The 22,294-nt window shown below is 30.6% G+C and overlaps 1 protein-coding gene and 1 pseudogene across 1 annotated transcript; one reads left to right on the top strand and one right to left on the bottom strand.

Moving 5' to 3' along the window:
* Window positions 1–3,090: 3,090 nt before the first annotated feature.
* On the top strand, window positions 3,091–3,522 carry LOC120197265. The gene has a single exon (XM_039198854.1). The coding sequence runs from the start codon at window positions 3,113–3,115 to the stop codon at window positions 3,467–3,469; it is 357 nt and encodes a 118-aa protein (XP_039054785.1). The 5' UTR covers window positions 3,091–3,112; the 3' UTR covers window positions 3,470–3,522.
* An 11,028-nt stretch (window positions 3,523–14,550) lies between these two features.
* LOC120197384 lies at window positions 14,551–16,897 on the bottom strand (annotated as a pseudogene).
* Window positions 16,898–22,294: the final 5,397 nt, after the last annotated feature.

The raw sequence follows: 22,294 nt of genomic DNA, 5'->3' as shown, positions 1-22,294 counted from the left end.
TGTTTGAGTTTGAATTGGCATTAGCATTTGACACAGCGAGAAGCGGTGGCTTTGGTTCTTCCTATGGACTCTGAACTGACACACAGAGAGAGAGTAAGAATCACCAATGAACAACCTTAAAAAATTGCAAATTTGTGTCCTCTCTAGTCAAATGTTATTATAAAGCTCAAGAAAGGCATAATGCAAAAAAAAAAAATTATTAAATAGTTATTTTTTTCTTTTGGAACATTTTGATCTCAATGTTTCGTTTTAGAACAAAAAGATGTTTATTTTAAAGGATTGGAAATTTAATTACCAACTATTTTCACAAAAAGATGTTAGTAATACTTCCAAAGTTTAATATCGAGAAAAACAGCTAATTTTATTGGTTTGATTAACACACAAAAGAATATTAACATCAAACTTCCAAACAAAGATGCTCCTTTTCACAAATTGGAAGTTATCTTTTAAATTGAATAAACACGACATATTATAGACTAAAACCCATAAAAGAAATACCTGATCCATCCTAGCAGGTAAAGGCTGAGCAATGTAAGTGGGAATCTCATCCATGTACTTATGAGGTTTACCAGAGTGCAAGATCCTAGTGAGCCCACCCATTTCTTAATCGGGTCCATCCTTATGCTTCTTGAACCAGTAATACATGACCCGGCACTGCCAAGTGTAGTAAACCGAGTCGGAAACCGTCACCGCCGTGTGAAACAAACTTTTCCCTGCATTTGACCCGTGTTTTCTCGATTTCTCTACCGGCATCTTGATTAATGGTTCAATGGTCGATGATCTTGAAGGCCCGGGAAGCTCTTGCTTTAGAGAAGCATTGGCTGAGATGAGGGTGTTGAAGGTGATTAGAGCTACTGCTAAGGTTATAATCAGCGTAAAGAATACATTCCCAAACCCCATTTTTTTCAGTATATTGCCTGAAGAGCTTCTCTCCTTTTTTCTTGCTTTTATTTATGGGACGCGGTGGAGGGAAGTCTGCGTGAGGAATGGAGAGGCGGCAGGGAGAGGCGGAAGCCGCCTATAGCGGTGGCGGAATTTGGGAAGGTGAAGAGTGACAGACTGTCACCGGAGAAAGTGAATGAAGAAAATCGTCGTTTCGACTATAGAATAATAGAAATACGCCAGAGCTGAGTAGTTAAAGAAAAGTTCAGCTTCCTTTTCGTTTCATTAAAGGAAATGTATATGATATTTACATTTACGACCATGTTGTATTTTTATTTATTTTTTAAAATAATATACTGATTAATAATACTAATTGAATTTTTATATATGGATAATTGGTTGTACAAGTCATCTGTGTCAGTACCAAATTCTGGTTTTTTTCCCAATCAGGGTAAAAGTGTTTTATTAATTAGTACATGGAATGTAGAAATTTATTATAAGATCTACGGTATTTTCTATTTGTTATAGTATATAAGAAATTTGTTATGTCAAAATAATGAGTTTGTCTAAATAATATTTTTTTATTTAAATTCGTCACGTCGATATGACGAGTTTTAATAAAATATATTTTTTTATTAAATTTTATCACATCAGAATAAAAAGTTTGAATAAAACTATATTTTTTATTATTATAACAAATATAGTAGATTCTTAAATAAACTTCTATATGTCTTATTGAACTAATTAATTAAATTGTTTGTTTTATAAGGAAAAAAAAACCCAAATTCTATTTCAGCCCACATGAAAACCCAACTTACTTGGGACCCAAAAAATAGACCCTCCCTACCTAAGCTCCTAATCTTAAACCCCAACAAACAAGTGAAATCAAATTTGTCCAAATCATCATGCTCCAAAAAAAATTTACCCAAATCCAGCCCCTCCAAACTTTACTTGTTCACCCGGTTTTTTGGCCCAATAGGGCAGACCAGAAAAAATTGCAAAATAGAATATAAACACTTTTATTTTGAGATCTACTATATTTTTCAGTGCATGGAATCCGTTATGGTGACGAATTCTAAAATAAAATATTTTTCTTTAAATTGTTTTACCTCAATGCGTAAATTTTAATAAAAAATATATTTTATTAAAAAATATTTTTTTTGAAATCGTTAAGTTTCATGAATACTGTGTAGATCCCAAAATAAAAGCCGATCGCTTTAATGGGCTAAATAAAAAACATGAAAGCCCAATGGGCCAAAAAACCTGCTCACCCTCGCTCTCAATCTTCAAACTAAATTTCATTTTTTTAATTAAATATAAATACATTATATTTTTAAGATAAATTTCAAATTTATATAAAATAAAATAATATAATAACTTTTTACCAGTCGAGTAACTGAAGAATCTTTCACCAATAAATTTTATCTCTAAACGAATCTCATCTCTACAAAAAAAAAAAGTCTCATCTATCACTTATTCCATCCCCACCAACCTTATCTCTCAACAATCTTTTACCCATCCAAATTCTATCACTTATCTCTTTCCCTTATTTAAATTCGTGTCTTGCATTATCAAATCGAGTTAGATTGTAATAATTATAATTATTAACTAATTGTTACAAATTAATAATTAATTTTTTTATTTTTAAAATTTTAATAAAGAAAATGAGAATATGCTTAAATAATAGCGATTATTTGTGTAATTTAATAATGAGAATAAGGCGATAGATGGGTGGACGGCGGGAATCGAGTCCACATGGCCCGCCTCGTGGACTATGCGTGCATGCATCGACTCCTGAATCGGGAACTGTTATTTTTTTATGCCACGTTTCTGTTGTTAACTCGTGATCCTAAAACGCACCGAAATCCTAAAGCCAAAAGCCCGAATCCATTTCCCCTTTCACTTTTACGTGCCTTATTTTAATGATGTGTAATAGAATAAAGCGGCGTGGTCCTTATCCTACGCCCTCACTTCCACTTTTGACCCCTTTTCAAACCCACTTGCCTCCAGTGGCCAAACGTATCGCGGTATTAACTAGAAAACCAGTTGCCAGCCCAGCAATAGCAGTAGAACGCACTCACCCACCGTTTCTTTTCTAAATATCGTGTCGTCACTCTCGACTGTAACTGCCACCAAAACCGGATCCTTATCCTTTTATACACTACCAACGTTTCTCCCACCATCGCATCCGAACAAAGTACAAACGCAGTTGCAATTAATAATCCCCAAGATGAGATCGTCTATTTGTTGTTTTCGTACGACGGCGCCAGGCGGAGCCTGCTTCGAGCCGTTGGAGGAGGTGAAGTCGTCGAGGACGCCGAGGTCGCCCTGCATAAAGGAAAAATGCAGGAACCTAATGGCCTGGATCGGGAAAGGAGGCCACCACAAGCACTACGGTTCCTCTGATTTCAGTTACGATCCGTTGAGCTACGCACTGAATTTCGAGGATGAATCCAGCCGAGCCGACGAATTTCCTTTCGTCAATTTCTCGTCGCGGCTTCCAGCTACGCCGGACCGATCGCCGGCTATCAAGCGCTTGGATGGTACGCCGGTGCCGGTAAGGAGGGAAGTCTACGCGTTCAGTTGATAGAAAAATGCTGCCATTATATAGCTGGATTAGATTAACTGTAACGTTCCAGAGATTCTAATGTACTACGATAGGCTGAACAATTCGTCCTGCAAAAATTATGTACAGTACAGAGTTTTGAAATTAAATTGTAAATTCTACCGATTATTGGAGTTCTAAGGAAAACGATAATATTTTTTTTAACCAAATTGTATATTATCTGACGTGTCTGTATATATCTATCTGACGTGTCACTCTAAGATAGTTTACCCTAAAAATAAACCACGTCCTAATTTTGTTAATATTTAGTTACATATATTTGATTGAGATCAAAATAAAATGTAATTAACCAGTTGAAAAAAGAAACTTGTTAACCTATTAGAATTAAGGGTAAAATACAAAAATGGTTCCCAACTATAAAATATTGATTTGTTGAGTCCTCTGACTATTAAAAGTTATAAATAATCCTCTGACTATGCATTATTGAGTCTCTCAAAGTTATAGAATGGTCACTCGACTATTTATTATATTTTAAACTCATATTTTTTTGTTAAAAAATTGACGACAATCTGAGTTTGACGTGAGCCTCTTGATTGGGTTATGATAAAATATGATCTCAAAATCTCAACCGGTTATCATATCTCAATCAGCATGTTAACGTCCAACTCGTACGACCGTCAAATTTTTAAAGGGAAAATGATGAGTTTGGAATATAATAAATAATCGAATGACCATTTTATAACTTTTAATAATTAGAACACTTAAAAAATATAGTCCTGAAATCGATCGATAGTTTAATGATTAAACTGATAGTTCATCCTTTGAAATAAATCAAGTATCTAATAAATAATTTTTTCTATAAATATAATTAATTTATAATATATCACATTTTATATGATTTATGCATAACAAATTAAGGTTATATCATTTTGATGTTAATAAAACAGAATAACAAACATTAATTTTAATAATATATATATATATAATGGATCTAAATATGTAAATGTAATTACATTTATGACGTAAAGAGATGTAATTGCATGCAATGTCAAATAAATTCAAAGAAAGAATGATAAAAGAGAAAGGCCTAAGGGTTATAAAGGCTGATTACACCGTACACTCACAGTGCCTCATTACACTTATTCACACACACACACATATATATACACGAAGAGTACGGATGTAAAAAGCTGACACAACATGAAAAATTGATTGAAATTGACTTAAGTCAAAAATTATTTTTGATATCCGAAATTGACTCGAGTCAGAATTGATGTTGACCTGAACTTGAATTGAACTGAAAATATGATATCCGAACCCGAACTGCATTCAACTGATATGAACCCGAACCCGAGATTGACCTGATATATAACTGGTATTACCCTACATGTTTTCAACCTGACTTGTTATGAACCTGACTTGTAATTGATTCAACTTGTAAATTATTCGACATGTTGAACTGATCTGATATTTACTTAACTTATAAATTTATGATAATTAAATTAATATGATTACTTTTTAAAATTTAGTTTTTATATTAGTTATAATTTGTATATTATAAATTTGATTTTTATATTAATTCCAATTCTTTATATTCTTTATAATTTGTATATTATAAATTTTATTTATAGTCATTAAATTAAATTAAACTATTGTCTTTTTGAACATGATTTTATTAGGTTATACAAATTGAGTTAAAATATTCATAAATCTAATTTATTTTTAATGTGAAAATTGATTAATAATTTAAGTATAACTTAACTTAAAATTTTAAAATAAATATGTATTAGTTGAATAACATAATAAATACTAAACCAAAAAAAATTTAAATGAATAAGTTAATTTTATCACACTTGAATACACTAAAATTACAATAAAATCAACTAAACAAAATAAATTTATGTTGAAATAAATGCTCTCAGATCTTATAGCTAAGGTTTTACAAGGCTAAAAGTTTAACTTTATTGCCATAAATATCATCATCGAGCCTTTATACATAAATGTTGCTAACATGTTTACTTATGGGCAACTTTCTAGCTTTAAAAGCCAAAATGCCACCAACATAATTTAACATGAGTAACTATTTAGATAAGAATTTACAATGTACAAAAATTGATTTAACCAACAATAATAATTTACAAGGCATCAATGAGTAATAGACAGCATCAACCGACAAGCATCATTGTATCAATTCGGCAAGCATCGTTGCATCAATTCAACAAGCATCCTGCTTTAAGAAAGCATACAGTCAGTGGTAAAAGCCAAAGGGAATTCGATGGCCAACAATGCCAAACATTTTCGACTTTACCAAACCCTTACAACTATCAAGTAGAAGCAAACAATAGCAAACAGAAACAAACAATATAAAATAGAATCAAACACCAAAACGTCAAAAGCAAAAACAAATAAAAGATATCAGCAAAGTCAAAAGCAAATCACCTAAATCCTACCTAAACGTGTTACTATCCTACCAAAAACAAAGAAAATGCAGATACATACATGAGGATTCGGTGAAGAGACCAAGCATAAATTAAAGGGTGTTCGAACAAGGAGAGGGGGAGAAACTGAAACAGAAAAAAAAAACAGGGGGGAAATCCATTCGAACATAAAAAATCAGAGAAAAATATTTGAGTGAGGAAACAAGGGTATCTTGTAAACCATTCAAAAAATTATCAATAAAAAATCCAAATTTTCAGAAAAAAAGAGAGCATTACAAAACACAATACACTATTTCTTTTAAGGTATATTTTCCCTGTACATGCATTTAGTTTTTTTCGAAATATAAGATATAAACTAGTAAAAGATAAAAAAAAATTACCTTTGGAATCTCAGTTTTCCTTCGCTAGAGGGTCGTCGGAGAGGTAAAAGTACCTTTTTTTAGGTGTTTAGGTGACCGAAAAAAGATTAAAGCTTTGTTTTTTTTGGTATGGGATAGATTGACCACCATTGGTGGTGGTCTAGAAGTAAGAAGCCACCAATGAACGGTGGCGCATGGAGGGTTTGGGCATTCGATCAAGTGCTTGTAAGATGCTTTTGTTTTTTGTTTGGATTTTAGATTTTAGGTTAGAGACTAGGAAAAGAGAGGAGCTTTCGGAGTTAGATCCGGCCACCAAGATACGGTGGCCGGCCGTTTTTGGGCCTAAGAAGAGGTTCGGCCGGCATGATGAGTTGAGAGAAAGAAGAGTATTGAGAGAAAAGGAGAGGATAACAAAAGGGGGCTAGGATTCTTACCTAAGTGATTAAAATGTGATTTATATAGGTAAGAAAACGAAAAACTTATGTTAAGGTCCTTTCAGTTTCAACTTTGTTTTACAAAAATGGCCACTGAATTATTGCGTCTAATCGCGTTTAAGTCACTTTAATCTCACCGCGTGTTTACATTCTAGTCACTGAAATTTATGCGTTTTATTTTATTCTATTTTAGACGTTTTATTTTCATTAATTTTAATTTAGTCATTAGTCAGTTATAATTCATATTTTAGTTATTCTGATTTCTGCTCCCTATTTGTATTTATTTTATTTTAGACATTAACTTTATAACTGTTACTTTATTGTTTGACCTAGCATCCTTATATTTATGTTATTGATTCAAGCTAGTATACTAACTTTTTATTTTGTTATTGTTGTTAGCCAACTAATATTTTTATTTTATGCTTAATAACACCTAAATTTTAATTTTATGAAATTTAATGTTTATGTTTTTTATATTTCCAGCACTTTAAATTTTAATATTTTATTCCCTTTTAAGTTCCAACATTTCATTGCTGTCTTTTAATTTATGGTTCTTTTATTTCATTCACCACCCTTGTTGCTTGCTTAAATGGAAATTTTTTATATATTGAATATATTAGTTTCTAATTTTTTATTTCCTCTTTTGTCATTTAATATTATGACATTTATTCTTCACTGTAAATATTTGGTTTTTATATTTATGCTTGATTTTTGCATTCCTTTTAAATGTTTGTTTCCTTAATTCATGTCATGATCCCTTTGACTTCCCACTATAACTTATATAATATGATATGTTTTTTAAATTACCTCATTTATGTGTTCATATTATAGCCTAAAAAAATAATAGTTGTAAATATTATGCTATAAATATATACAATTTATTACCAAAAAGTATTTATTAATTTATTACCAAAAAGTATATTTTTTTAACGTATAATAAATATATATCTTTATATAGACATAAATATATATATATATATATATATATATATATATATATATATATATCCCTTATATAACTCCCTTATAAATAGTCGTTCCCATTAAATATGTATATTATGTGTATATATATATACGTTTTTCAACAATTTTTGCAATATGTTACATATGTTAAGTATGTTTTGTATTATATTATATATATATGCATGTGTGCTTTATTATTTATATAACATACGAAAAGTTCTTTGGGGTATTTTTTCAAGCATGTTGTATGTATTTGATTCATGAATGAACAATAATAATAATCAAAATATTTGCTTAAAAAATGAGGAAAATGTAATGAAAAAGTTTTCTAACTATAAAGGAGGTGCATTTTCAAGGATTGTTCGTACAAAATGAGTATTGTCTCCTATAAAATAATTATAATTTTTTATTAATAAATGGTTGTATTTTATAAATATATTTCGAATTCTTTAATCTTTTTGACTCATTGCATTTATTATCTCAGTTGTTTTTGGAAATTGGTATCTTTTAAATAAATTCAAATGAATAACAATATCGTAATTTACATATTTTTTTAAGTTTGTAATTCCCAATATTTAAACAACATATAATCGTTTAGGTACCAAAATTTGGGCGTTGTGAGGTGCTAATCCTACCTCATGCGTAACCGATTCCTGAACCCGTTTTAATCGAATCTTTGGTAAACACAGATCGACTTTTGTCTTAAAAAATGATTTTTCTTAAAATTGTTTTTAAAAGACATTTTTAGGTATTTGACCTACCTAACCCAAAGACCAATGGCGACTCTATCCAATTTAATTTAAAAACTCCAATTTGTCCAAAATTAAAGTCGTAACTTTTTTTAAAACGAGAAGAAATTGTTTTGTAAAAAAATGGTTATGACAAAAGTAAGTTTCTCCAGTATGAAGGACAAGAGGCAAACTAATGTAAGAATCAATATCAAATCGTCCACTCCTTAAAGCAGCTAAATTGGCATCAAAAGTTTAAAAAATAAAAGACAAAAATTAGTAAATGAGAATCGGAAATAAATAAGATAAAATTCAACTCAAAATTGTAATAACTAACTTGAAATAGATCTGATTTTCTAAATGTTCAAGGCCGATTGGAACTTGAGTCACTTTTTCCTAAGGATGTGTTACTTTGGATATAAGAAGAATAAGAAGAACCACAATGTGCATTTTTTTGAATAAAATACATATAACTCAAGAAACTCATTATAAATGAGACTTACCCTCTGTTGAACCTCATCCTGGACATAAAGAACATAGTACAACTCTTTCAGAAGTTGTAATTTATATCGAGGATCAAGTAAAACAGTAAAAGACATAATCATTGAGTGATCATGCCAATATTTCTCATATGGTTCAAGCATGGGTCTTGCCATTGCAGAAATACCTTCATAGGGATCATTATGAGCATCACACAATAATTTTTCAATTGCAACAACGTTAACTAAATACAAGTTAGAAGTGGGATACTTAGAACCAGAGAACAGAGTAGTAATTTCATAAAAAAAAGCTCAAGAAAATCACAAATTGTTTGAACAATTTCCCACTCATGATCAGTAATGAAATTAAACTCATTTTCCCTATTAAAACAAGTTAATTGCTAATATAGCCTCAAGTGCCCTATAAACCATCAAGTAAGTAGAATTCCATCGAGTAGGAACATCCAATACTAACTTACCAGAGAAAGAAGAATCACAGTCTTTAATTGCTAATTCTAATGCACAAAGTCGAGAATTAGAAGAATCAATAATTTTAACAATCTCATGTAGTTTAATAACAGAAGAATCAATTACTTTCAAACCTCTTTGAACTATCAAGTTCAAAATGTGGGCAGGCACACCTTATATGGAAGTACTTTCCATTGCAGGGAAGAGGATAAATGACATTCAAATCATCTTTCGTCTCCTAACCATTTTATCATTTGCATAAGCATTATCAAGTGTAATGGTAAATGCTTTTTTTTCAAGACCCCACTCATATATCATCTTTTTAACAAACTTAAAGATTAACTCACCATCATGAGGATGAGGAAAACGATGAAAATTAAGTATTTTAGACTGAAATTTCTATTTATTATCAACATAATGAGCAGTAAGAGCAAATTAAGAACGTGAAGTACAGGCAGACCAACCATCACATATAAAACAATCACGACTTGAAACAATATGCATTGAATCAAGTAGCAATTTTTTATACTTTTCATGCTCCAACATGCAATACTTAGTAACAATATACCTAGATATATCCTTAACATAGGAGTTAAGGTAACGATGCAAATCTCTAAGTTTTTCATGCTCAACAATACTATATGCATAACCATGACACATAATCCTCGGCAAACAATTCATAGTATTTGTTTTGAACAAAAGAACTTACCAAAGGAGGATTTTTAGTAAGATATTCCTTATAAGATTGGCATTTCTTAGTATGCCTTCTAGGGTTAGATGTACCAATATAAGAATCAACTTTATACCATTTTTTTTTTGCAATACTTACACTCGGGTATAAACATAACCATCAATAGATTTGATGAAGGTGTAATGCTCCCAAACAGGAGAAGTTATTCTCCCGAACTCGGCTAAACATTTAGCATTCCTCTTAGATGATTTATTGATATTAACTGCTTCTGACAGTATATCATTTACATCACATTGCAAAAAAAAAAAAAAACAGGTTTAGTAACAAAATTAATTTTTTTAAATATATATAAAGAATATACAAAAAAGGAATGGGCAGTTTACCTCTTTCAGAATGTTCTTCATTCTGATCTGTTGGGTTTTCTCTTACAAAATAACAAAGAATATATTAATTCTAATATTAAAATAAAATGAAAAAAGGGAATGAGAAATACCTGGATAATTCAACTCGTAAGACAAACTATCCATGAAACCGTAGAAAAAAAATAAAGGTTTCGAATAGTTTGGATTCAGGTTCGGGTTTGGATTCAGATTCAGGTTTGGATTGGGTTCAGGTTTGGGTTTGGGTTTGGTTTCAGGTTTGGGTTTGGGCTCGGGTTTGGGTTTTGGTTAGGGTTCAAGTTAAGGGTTAGAGAAGATGAATGGGTTTGATCTAAACAAACAATTTCAGTTTTAGTTTTTAGTGTTTGTAAGGATCAAAGAAGGGTTTCGGGATGAGCAAGGATGAACTGATGTTTGGGTTTGGTGTTTGATCGAAAAAACCAAGTTGGTTTTAAGTTTTGGGAGTTTGTAAGGGTTTGGGGATGAACAAGGATGAACACGAATGAATAATAAATGAACTTTTGGGTGTTTGATCAAAAAAAGGAATGGGTTTAGGTTTTGGTGTTTGTGAAGATCAAATAATGGTTTGGGAAAGAACTGGGATGAATTTTTGGGTGTTTGATCGAAAAAAACACAAAATAGTTTGGGTTTTGGTGTTTCTGAAGATCAAAGGAAGATTTTTGGGATGAAAAAGGGTTGAAATTATGGGTGTTTGATAAAAAAACATGAAATGGTTTGGGTTTGGTGTTTTTGAAAATCAAATGAGGGTTTTTGGAATGAACACGGATGAAAACTTATGAGCACAAATGAATTTCTAGAGAGAAGGCAGAGGATTTTGAGAGAATTGGAGAGTTAGAGAGAGAGAGCAAAATAACAAAATGAGAAAAAAAGGAAAATGACTGGAAAATGAAAAATTTTGCCTTTTATATGGGTTCATTTGGGTTTCGGGTTTGGGTTTTGACCTGCGCGTTTTTAACTTCATTTGGCATTGTAGCGTTGTCTCATAGTTTTAAATTTGTTCAATTTAGTCCAAATTTAATGATGCAATATATTAATTTAAGCTTCATATTTAAAATTTCTTCAATTTAGTCCAAATTTAATGTTACAATTTATTAATTTAAGCTTCATATTTAAAATTTGTTTAATTTGATCCTTATATTTTCCAATTCTTTCAATTAATATATATGTTATATATACTTTATTAATAATTAATATATAGGTTATATATACTAATGAACTATATAATGTTAATTTATATATTATATAGTTTATATATACTAATGAACTATATATATATATAGTTTATATATACTAATGAACTATATATATATAGTTTATATATACTAATGAACTATATAATATAGTTTATATACCATATAGTTTATATATACTAATGAACTATATAAGTATAGTTTATATACCATATTTTATATATAGTTCATATGTAACTATATATATATAGTTTATATAATATAGTATTATATATATAGTTCATATTAATTATATGTATATTAATATATAGTATATAATATATGTATATATACTATATTAAATATTTATTATTATATAGTTCATATGTAAACTATATTATACTATATATATGTAAATTTATATATATAATTATAGCATATAAATATAGCATATAAATATAGTATAGTATATATATAGATATATACTATATAAATAGTTTATATAGTTTATATATATACTATATAAATAGTTTATATAGTTCATATGTAAACTATATAGTTTATATATATAGTTCATATGTAAACTATAGTTCATATGTAAATATCAACTATAGTTTATATGTAAACTATAGTTCATATATAACTATATAGTTTTATATAAACATCAACTATAATGTATAGTTTATATAGTTTTTATATATAGTTCGTATGTAAATTATACTATATATATAGTTTATATATAATATATAGTATAAATATCAACTATACTATGTAGTATATAAATAAACTATACTTTATATATATAGTATATATTATATAAATAGTTTATATATTTCACTAATAAACTATATATATATAATTCATATGTAAACTATATAGTTTACATAGTTTATATATATAGTTTATACATATAGTTTATACATATAGTTCATATGTAAACTATATAGTATATATAATTCATATGTAAATTATATAGTATATATAGTATAATGTTGAGTTAATCGATTGACGAATATGGCTAAGAGGGGGGTGAATTGGCAATTAAAATTTTGGTGGAAGCTTTTACAGAAAATTGAAAGAAATGTGCACAACGATTTAGAGTGGTTCGACTTTCTCAACCAAAGTCTACGTCGACTACCTTAGCTATCCACACTAAGGATTTTCCACAAATTCACTAATTTGTCTTTCTTTTGAGGACAAAGAGTAACCTTACAATCCCTCAAGAATTATACCCCAAATTCTTGAGAACACTCTCTCCCAAAGAGAACAATACAAATTTGCAAACTTACAAGGAAATCCTCACAAGGTAGATTGTTTGCACAATTCTAGAACAAAGAAAAGAACACTCAAGAATGAATACAATTGAGCACAATAAGTGTTCTTGAAAGCAAAATGAATATTGAATGAAAAATAGGCTTAAAATGCTCAAACTTGAGGTTTGATACTTTCTCTTTGATTCTCTCTTGATTCTAGTTGCTTGATGTTTCTTGTTTTTGATCAATGGCTTCTAAGCTTGCTTAAATACACATTGAATCACTTTTGAACGTTGGGGATGATTAGTGGAGTCAATATAGCCGTTTAAGTGTGAAAACAATTAATTAAAACAATTGGGAGCGTCAGTGCATCGATGCATACCCATGGTGCATCGGTGCATCGGTGCATCAGTGTAAAATTCAAATATTTTGACCGTTAAACCCTTAGTGCATCGGTGCACTAAGAGTGCATCGATGCATCAAGTGCATTCGATGTTTCAAAATAGCCAGAGTGCATCGATGCATGGCTGGTGCATCGATGCATCAAATGCATTCGATGTTTTCATAAAATCCTCAGTGCATCGGTGCATGGTATGTGCATCGATGCATGAAATGCATTCGATGTTCAATTTAATTCATGGTGCATCGATGCATGGATTGGTGCATCGGTGCATCACTCTGAAAAATTGATTTTAGGCTTGATTTTGGTTCAAAATACTTTGTGAAAATTGTTTCAAAAATATATTAAGTATAAAACACAATTTTACACATTTAGTAAGGTTTGAAATTGATCTTAAAAGACTTGGAGTAATAATTTGATATTCGATTAATTGAATCGAATATATTTAGAAAATCATTTGTAAAATCTTAAAATTTATTTAAACTAATTTGTTATATCGAAATACAAAAAAGTTTTCAACATATAAGTTAGTATATATTGTTTATATATAGTTTAAATACTACTATCTATAAACTATATAATTTATATTAATAAACTATGTAGTTTATATATAGTTCAATAGTTCATATATATAAACTATATAGTATTATAGTTTATACATAATAATATATATATATAGTTTATATATAGTATATAATAATATAAATATAAACTATATAATTTATATATGTAATATATAAATTTTATATATATATATACTTCAATTTTTTCTCAACTTTTGAAATTATGCAATTTAATTCATTTTACAGATTTTTTTTCACATTTTACAATCATTTTGATTTGATTCCTTTGTGTTGTTTAATTTATTTAATTTTTTTATTTGTAATTTTATATTTTTTCAATTTAGTCCTTAAAATTATATTTGCATATAAAATTGGACCATACTTATTACTTATTTTATATTTTTTAATTGGCCCATAACTTTTTAAATGAGTATAATTTAATATTTTTTGTATTAATTTCAACCTCACATTTTAAAATTATTTCGATTTGATCCATCATCAATGTGTATTGCTTAATTTATTTAAATTTTAATTTGTAATTTCATATTTGTTCAATTTAGTTCTTAAATTTGTATTTTTCAAAAAAATTGAACCATGATTATTTATATTCTTAGTAATTTACTCTAAATCATGTACAATTACAGATTTCAATTCAACGTTCGTGAAAGACGAAAATAATCAATCTATAAATAAAAATTAACTCGATTTGAACTCAATCCGTATCTGATAGAGATTCAACCTGAATTTTATCTGCCAATGATGTGACCTGATCTGAACGAGATCCGCCTGAAGTCCATCCGATCCTGAATTAACCTGGTCTTTAAATGCTCCGAACCTAAATTGACATTGATCCGAACTGAAGGTAACCCGACATGAACCCTAACTGTGCCTGGTGTCAAATCAACCTCAAAATGACCCGACCTGATTTGACCTGGACCCAACCTGATCCGAGTCTAAGCATCAAATTTATCTAACTTAACCTATATCCGATTTTACTCTACATGACAGGATCCGACTGAAACTTGAATGATTACCTAATTTTACATCCCTAACGAAGAGACCAAAAGAAGAGAAATCATGAACTGCCAAAGCAAATGGAATAGATCCAATTAAACCTACCACAAAAATAAGTTCCACATAGTACTAAACCTGCATGCCGCAGTCGACGCATATGTACCTGCAAAACGGCTTAACTTGGATTCGTCATCGTCAAACATTAGTCTTTGTCAGCCGTTGGATCATTTGCAGTCCCATATATGTCAGATTCAATAACCGATGCATGATCTTAATTTAATCGTTCTGGTCTTTGTCGATCATCCGTTGTTTTCACCTGCATTACTTTGCAGGTTCAGATTGTGCATTTGTTGAGCATTACCTTTTACGTTTGCTCTTCGAGACGGTGGACGTCAATGGACTGCTGTGCCAGTTCCTCTTCCTATGGTTGATGAACCAATTGTTTATCTGTTTTAATTGTATTACTGTTTCCTGAACCAACTTTGCCTTATCTTCCTACTGAAAATTAGTATTACCAATATCATTGATCATCAAATTTGCTCAAACAACTGTTTGTTAGATGCATTTGATGGTAAACTAGTACTTACAGTAGGGTAAGGCCACTTGGAATTTGACTGCCACCAAGCTTTCAACACCGACGTCATATCTCCGGGAAGTTTTCTGGCCCGTCTCTTACGCAAAATCTCCTCCCTTATGTCGACGATCTTCTCCTTGTAACCCTCTTAAGGAAGTTCACGTGCTAAGTCACTAAACATTCTATGAACCAATAAGTTTCATCAAATGTACCTGTCTGAGTTCATGCCTAACTCGCTCCATCGAAGACCTTTCACTTTCTGTTGGGACCAAAGGTCCAAACCCCATTGAATCTAGACCCTCCAAACTTCCATCAAACATGTTGGCATCACTATTGACTTTGTCTTCATCGTCGTCCGACATCGTTGCGCCCGTTCCTTGGCCAGAGGAAACACCTGTTTCCGTCGTCGAGATTATACCATTTTCCCTCGAATTCGAAAGCAGAGGATCATGGAAAACAAATGAATGTACGTACCTGTTAAACTTTGTAAGGACTGCCAAATTTCCCAGCATGACATTACTGCTTCCATTGCGTGGACACGAACATGTTGCTGCAATTGTTCTTTAAATGAACATAGCAATAGAACATAATGTGTCTGTATTGACAAGGAAGTAATCGTCGGTGAGTATGTCAGTCCAATGAATTAATCATCGATGTTTAAAGGGATTAATCGAACATTAATCTCAAGAAATTTGTTACTGTTAAAGCCATGAAAATGGTTTCAATTTCGAATAATACCTTGAACTGATCGAGTTCTTTGTCGTCGCTAACCAAGCCCTGAGACGCGCCGCTGAGAGCTGAGTATTTAGCCACCACATGCTGCGACTTAGCCAGATGAGCGTCGATCCTAGGAAGCTGATCCACTAGTGTGGCGATCCTAAGGCACGCCACGTGTGCAAACAATAGTTGATTGTAAAAAGGGTGAGCATCTCCGACTTGTATCTCGCATTCTGGCAATTCACAGCCCCATCTCCGCCTCCACCACCTCCACTCTCCACCACCACCTCATCGCTCTTGTTGTTACTATTCATGGTCTCGATGATGTTGTTCTTCAAATCACTCGATTCCACGGCCATCATGGAGACCCCACCACCTCCTCCTAAAGCTGCTGCCTCCGCGGCGTCGTCGATAATGTCGCTTTGGTTTCGGTGAAGAAGCGTAGAAGAAGAACGGGAGTGCATGGAGTTGGGTGCTTGGAAAGCGGCGGTGGTTTCGGAAGCGGTCGTAGTATAGTATGAAGGTTAAGGAAGTTAGGGTCGGAAAAGTGACCGTGAGGTTGCGTGGATGAGGCTGCTGAGGACGGAGGATGGCGGCGTTTAACCAATTGGGACCGGTGGTTTCCGCTTGTTGTTGCTGCTGCTCGGTAAAGGGATGAAGAGGAAAGTCTTGAGAAAGTTGACCGTTTCGGTGAAACGCCATGTACCCTTCATTTTTCTTTTCTATTCCCTCTTTCCCTAAACTTATTCGGAAAAGTTATACCGATGAAGACGATAACTATGATTATGAATTCTGATAAGGAGAGATGAGGAAACGAAGAAAATGATGAAAAAGACGGCCTCTTTTCCCCCCTTTCTTCTTTACAGTCCCATCAAGCTAAAGGCATAATCTTTTTCTTGTAAAGGGCTTTGGGTTACTGTAAGAAACGTGACATTGAGACTTTATGAGAAAGGGAAGGAGGAGGAAAGAGGTTTCAGGTGAAGAAATCAGCTTATTATCATGGAAAAGCAGTGCTGGTAGTTCAAGGGAATGCGTGGGGGACCCCTTTTTTTTATAATTTTCACAACTTAACTAAATTATTTTAATTTTTCACATTTTTATTAAAATAATGAATTAAAATATAAATTTATTTAATATATTAACATAAAATAAAATAAATTTAATGTTATAATTATAATATCTTATATATATATATATATTAGTTTTTAAATATATTTTTACTAAATTTAACTAATAATATATGAATATATGAAATAATAGTTTTATAATTATATCGAAGTAGAACAGATTTCGTTTAATTTTTTTTAAAGTTTAATTTGATCGGATTAAACTAAAAAAACACTTAATTCAACTCAAAAAAATCAAATGATATGTCAATACTTATAATTCTTTTATAATATTTATAATTATTTTACTGGAAATATTTAAACAATTTAGAGCCGACCTTCTAATATATAAAATTTTGAATTTATATATAAATTTAGGGTTCACTACTTCAAATACCACTCACATTTAAGCTCATACTCATTTATTCCATTAATGTTTTAATTTTGTCAATTTTAGCGTTGATGTTTATATTTAACTGCAATTACGCCACTTCGTTGTTAATTTATTAACGGGACGATGACATGATATCTCTTTTCCGTGACGACGATGACATGGTTCCCTCACCAAAACAACGTCGTTTGCTTCTTATGAAATTTGAACCATAGACCTTTAGAATCCAAACCTAAACACTCAACCACCAAGCTAACAAAAGAACTTGTTACAAGCTTAATAAAACTATTATAAATATTAAATAACAGTTTATATTTTTTAATTTTTATGATAACAGTCTTCATCTCCTTGAAATATAGGGAAAAGTCTATAGATCTTCACAGTCTTTTAATGTCTTTGTAGTAATTTTCATGAATTCTACTTTTTATACGTTTCTGTTATTGATATTTATGAAGGCTTAGAACTGGGCTTGCTATCGTGGACTTATGTGTAATATTCTCTTCACTTTTAAATTTAGTCAGGTCTTACGTTTCTGTCTATATGCAGAGATTTTTTCGCAGGGATTTATTTGCAGGGATTACTTCCTATTTCAAACGCGCATATAATATTAATGATATTTATGACTGCATATGAATACTGTTCAACTATGTATTTATGTATTTATTTATACATGCTTTGCATTTTATCTATATTTTTAATTTTTTGACTGCCGGAGGTCTTCCACGGAAGCTACTCTCAACCTGACGTTGGGGGCAGCCTACTACCCTACCTCCCCCTTACCCCAATGCATATGGGAATTGGGTTTTGTTGTTGTTGTTGTACAGTCTTCATCTCCTTCCTCTCTTCCTCAACAAAACCCTTTAACCCAGCATCATTATCTGCTGATTTAGGTAATTACTGATTCTTTTTTACATACATATAATTTATATATGTAAATATATATTTTGATTACGATTTGTTCCTCTGTTTAACACATTTTGGTGTTTCCTTATTGGAAATTTGACGCAAAATCCGGCCGAGTTACTGGGATTTTTATGAACGTCTAACTGCTAAAAACAAACTCTGAACTTACTCTGTTTTTTCCTTCCATTAATGCTATCCGATTCCGACCAGTTGGTGTATTCAAACTTATTCTGTTTCATTACTTGAATTCTTCAAATTTTCTATGTTCCTTGATCAATCAATAAAGAGGACAAAAGAAAAACGTCGTCTTTTTGTCTGTTCTAATGACAATGTGCGAGGCAGAAAGGCGTGAAGCATTGAATCTCTAAATTTCCCAGTATTTTGGTCAAGGCTGAAAGTGAAACCGTACCTTAAAACAAAGCAAACGCATCATTATAATATTACACCTTTGTTTTTCATTTTCTCTTTTGTATTAAAATGGTTTAACAAACTTCCTTCATTTTCTATATGACCAAACAAAATCATGTATTTTCCCTCTCCTGTTTAAACTTTTCTCCTGCTTCGAATTCATAGTCGGGGCAGATAATGATGCTTGGTTTTTCATTCCAGGGTTTTGTTGAGAAGAACGGAAGGAGATGAAGACTGTGTTCATAAAAATTAAAAATTCAAACTATTATTTAACATTTAAAACGATGATTTGATATATATATCATACTGTCGCGACGACTTTTTCCGTGGTGCGAAAATAGGAATAAATTTAGAAAATCGAAATTTGTAGAAAATATTTTGAAAAGTTTGGAGTCGTCATCAACCTTTGGGATTAGGTAGGTTGAAAACCCGGGATATACCCTTTTAAATAAAAAATTTAAAAAGACGTAATTTGGTTTGCGATTCAAAGATTTCGAGTCCAGGAGTCGATTATGCTTGGGGAATGATTAGCACCCCACAAATCCCAAAACTGATACCTTCAATTATTAATTTGTCCCTATATTAAAAATTAAGAAATTCAAAAATTTATTTAATTAATGATCATTTTATTCCCTAAAATATTTTAAAATTTTAGAGAGACACACAATATTTGCTATTTCTAATTAAAGAAGAAACTAATCCCCTAATCGGAATTAAGACGGTTATTTCTTATGTTTTAATCAAAAATAATGAAATGTTGTCATCCTTAAAAATTAAAGAATTAACCAATTATTAAACTCTAAAGAAAAATAAAGGTGACAAGCTAGTCAAATTATTATTAAAAGAATAAGGATGTTCCTTGATTTAAAGAACGAAGGCCAATCCTTTGACGTTAATCAAACAATTTGTCCTTAGCAATTTAAACGTAGGAACAAACCTCTACCCATTTACTAAAAATTAGTGAACCTATTTAATTTTTCTGGTGACCACTTGATAGAATATTTGTTTATTCGAAAAATATTGAACATGAATGTCAAGTTATTTTAAGACAACCCTTTCAATATTTAGGAATAAAAGAATATATTTTAATTAATAATGAATTTACATTTATGTTTTTCTAATTAATTTTATTAAAGCAATTAATCCTAAAAGACATTACTAAACTTATTTAATTTCTAATTAAAGAACCTAAACTAAGGTTTTAAATAATAACTAAATCACTTAAAATCTAAGACTAAAAAAACTTAAAAACTAATTAATATTTAGTGATCAAATTAAAATATTGAAAAATATAAAGATTTTATTTCTATGTCAAACACATGATCATTTTAAAAGAATTAAAAATTGACAGCCAATATTAATAATTAAACACATTTGATTAAATAATTAAAGCAATTGGAATAAAATTGATGACTAAATTGGAATCAATTAAAATTTAGGGAATGGATTATAAGAATTTGGGGACTAAAATAAAATAAATGAAAGGCCACATCTGTAATACCCCGAAAGTAGGTCAGTGACTAATTTGAAAGGAGTTAAAGTTTGGAGGATTAAATTGAGTAATTGGTAAAGAATATGAAATGACTTAAGTAAGACCAATTTGTAAGAGATAGTTTATTGAAAGGGCATTTTGGTATTTTAGGTGAAATGAATTTAAAACCCAATTAAATTAGGGATTTAATAAAAAGGGGAAAATGAAAACACTTATTTATCTTCTTCTTCTTCTTCTTCTTTTTCCAGTGGTTTTCTCTCCTCCGTAGCTCCACAAGGTAAACTTCAATTAATCAGTTTTTCCTTTCGATTTTGGATTGTTACTGTAACCGTAGGTGATATGTAAGCTTAAGGAAAAGTCATATGAGATTAAAACTATGAAATGGAGGAAATATTATAGATTTAAGAAAATGGGTTTTTAAATGATATGTTGATATATGAGTGTTTATTAATGTTTATTGATAGAATTGACTTGTCAAAGTAGTAAATAAGAGATTAGAAGCATTGGATGAGTTTAAAAACAAGTTAGAAATTTTGGTGTGATTCTTAGAATCCAATGATCTTGAGAGGTATTAGATGTTTTAAGTATTAAAATGAAGGAATGTTAGTATGAATATTTAAAGAATAGTTTGATAGTATTGTATAGTGTAAAAAATAACAAAATTTGGCCCCATTTATGTAATAATCGGGTTGAAAACTGGAAATTTTGGGTAAGGGTATCGGTACTGCTAAGAACAGTACCAATACTATAGGCTAAAATAAGATAAATTATATGAGTAGTATCGATACTGATTCAATCAGTATCGATACCGACAAGGTAGTATCGATACCATGATAAAGGGTATCGATACCAAGCAACATCGAATCTAATTTTTGTATCGATATCGGAAAGAGGTATTAGTACCATAGTATGGTAGTATCGATACCATGGTAAGAGTATCGATACTAGGCAACATCAAACCTAAAATCAGTATCGATACCAGAAGGGGTATCAATACCATAGTATAGAAGTATCGATACTAGGGTAGTAGTATCGATACTATAGAGCCAAAAATGTTAAAAATAGGTTGATATTGTTATAGAAAGTTAATGTTATGTCCTTTTGAGTATTGTTTAAGTATAATGGTTAGAAAATATTCTAACATTGGGTATGATAAATGTTTTTATGAATGATTGGGAAGATCAAAACCAAGCTCCCGAAACAAGCAAAACTAAGGTCAAAGGCAAAGTACCGGAGTAATCAGCCTTATATTTTGGATACTTAAAGAGGAAAATCAGGTGAGTACATTTAATTATGTATGTATATGTTACGGTAAGCATAGTTTTATGATCTATTAATGTAGGTATGGTGATTACCAAATGACACTAAGTGTGCAAAAATTGTAAGATATTCATACTAAGTGTATGAATTTCTGTATGGGCACTTGGTGTGCAAAAATAAAGAAATTCATACTAAGTGTATGAATTTTTGTATGGGCTCAATGTGTGCTAACTAAGAAATTCATACCAAGTGTATGAATGTTCGTATAGGAAAATATATGTGAAATTATCAGAAGTTCATAATAGGAAGGTGAATTGTCGTAGTTGTAGTGAATGAGTAATCCATGTAAATTATAGTAAAATTTTGGTATTATTACATTGGCATTATGGTTATAAATCATAGAAGGTATAATGATTGGAAGAGGTTAATTGTTATTATGAATGATTATTATAGTAGAGATTGCTCTAAAATAAAGGATTAATGGTCTAACTGTGCTTATGACAAAAAGGTGTTGTAACACCCATAACCCGTATAATTATACCTATATAGATTATAGATGTTATACGTATTTAAAAAAAACCATTTCCACTTTTACAAGTGATTTAAAATTTATTTTCTTAGAATGATAATTGATA

Source organism: Hibiscus syriacus, unplaced genomic scaffold (assembly GCF_006381635.1).
Source record: "Hibiscus syriacus cultivar Baekdansim isolate YM2019G1 unplaced genomic scaffold, ASM638163v2 tig00117048_pilon, whole genome shotgun sequence".
NCBI lineage: Eukaryota > Viridiplantae > Streptophyta > Magnoliopsida > Malvales > Malvaceae > Hibiscus > Hibiscus syriacus.
The sequence above is the reverse complement of the archived record's forward strand: the minus strand, read 5'-3'. Positions and strand labels throughout refer to the sequence as shown.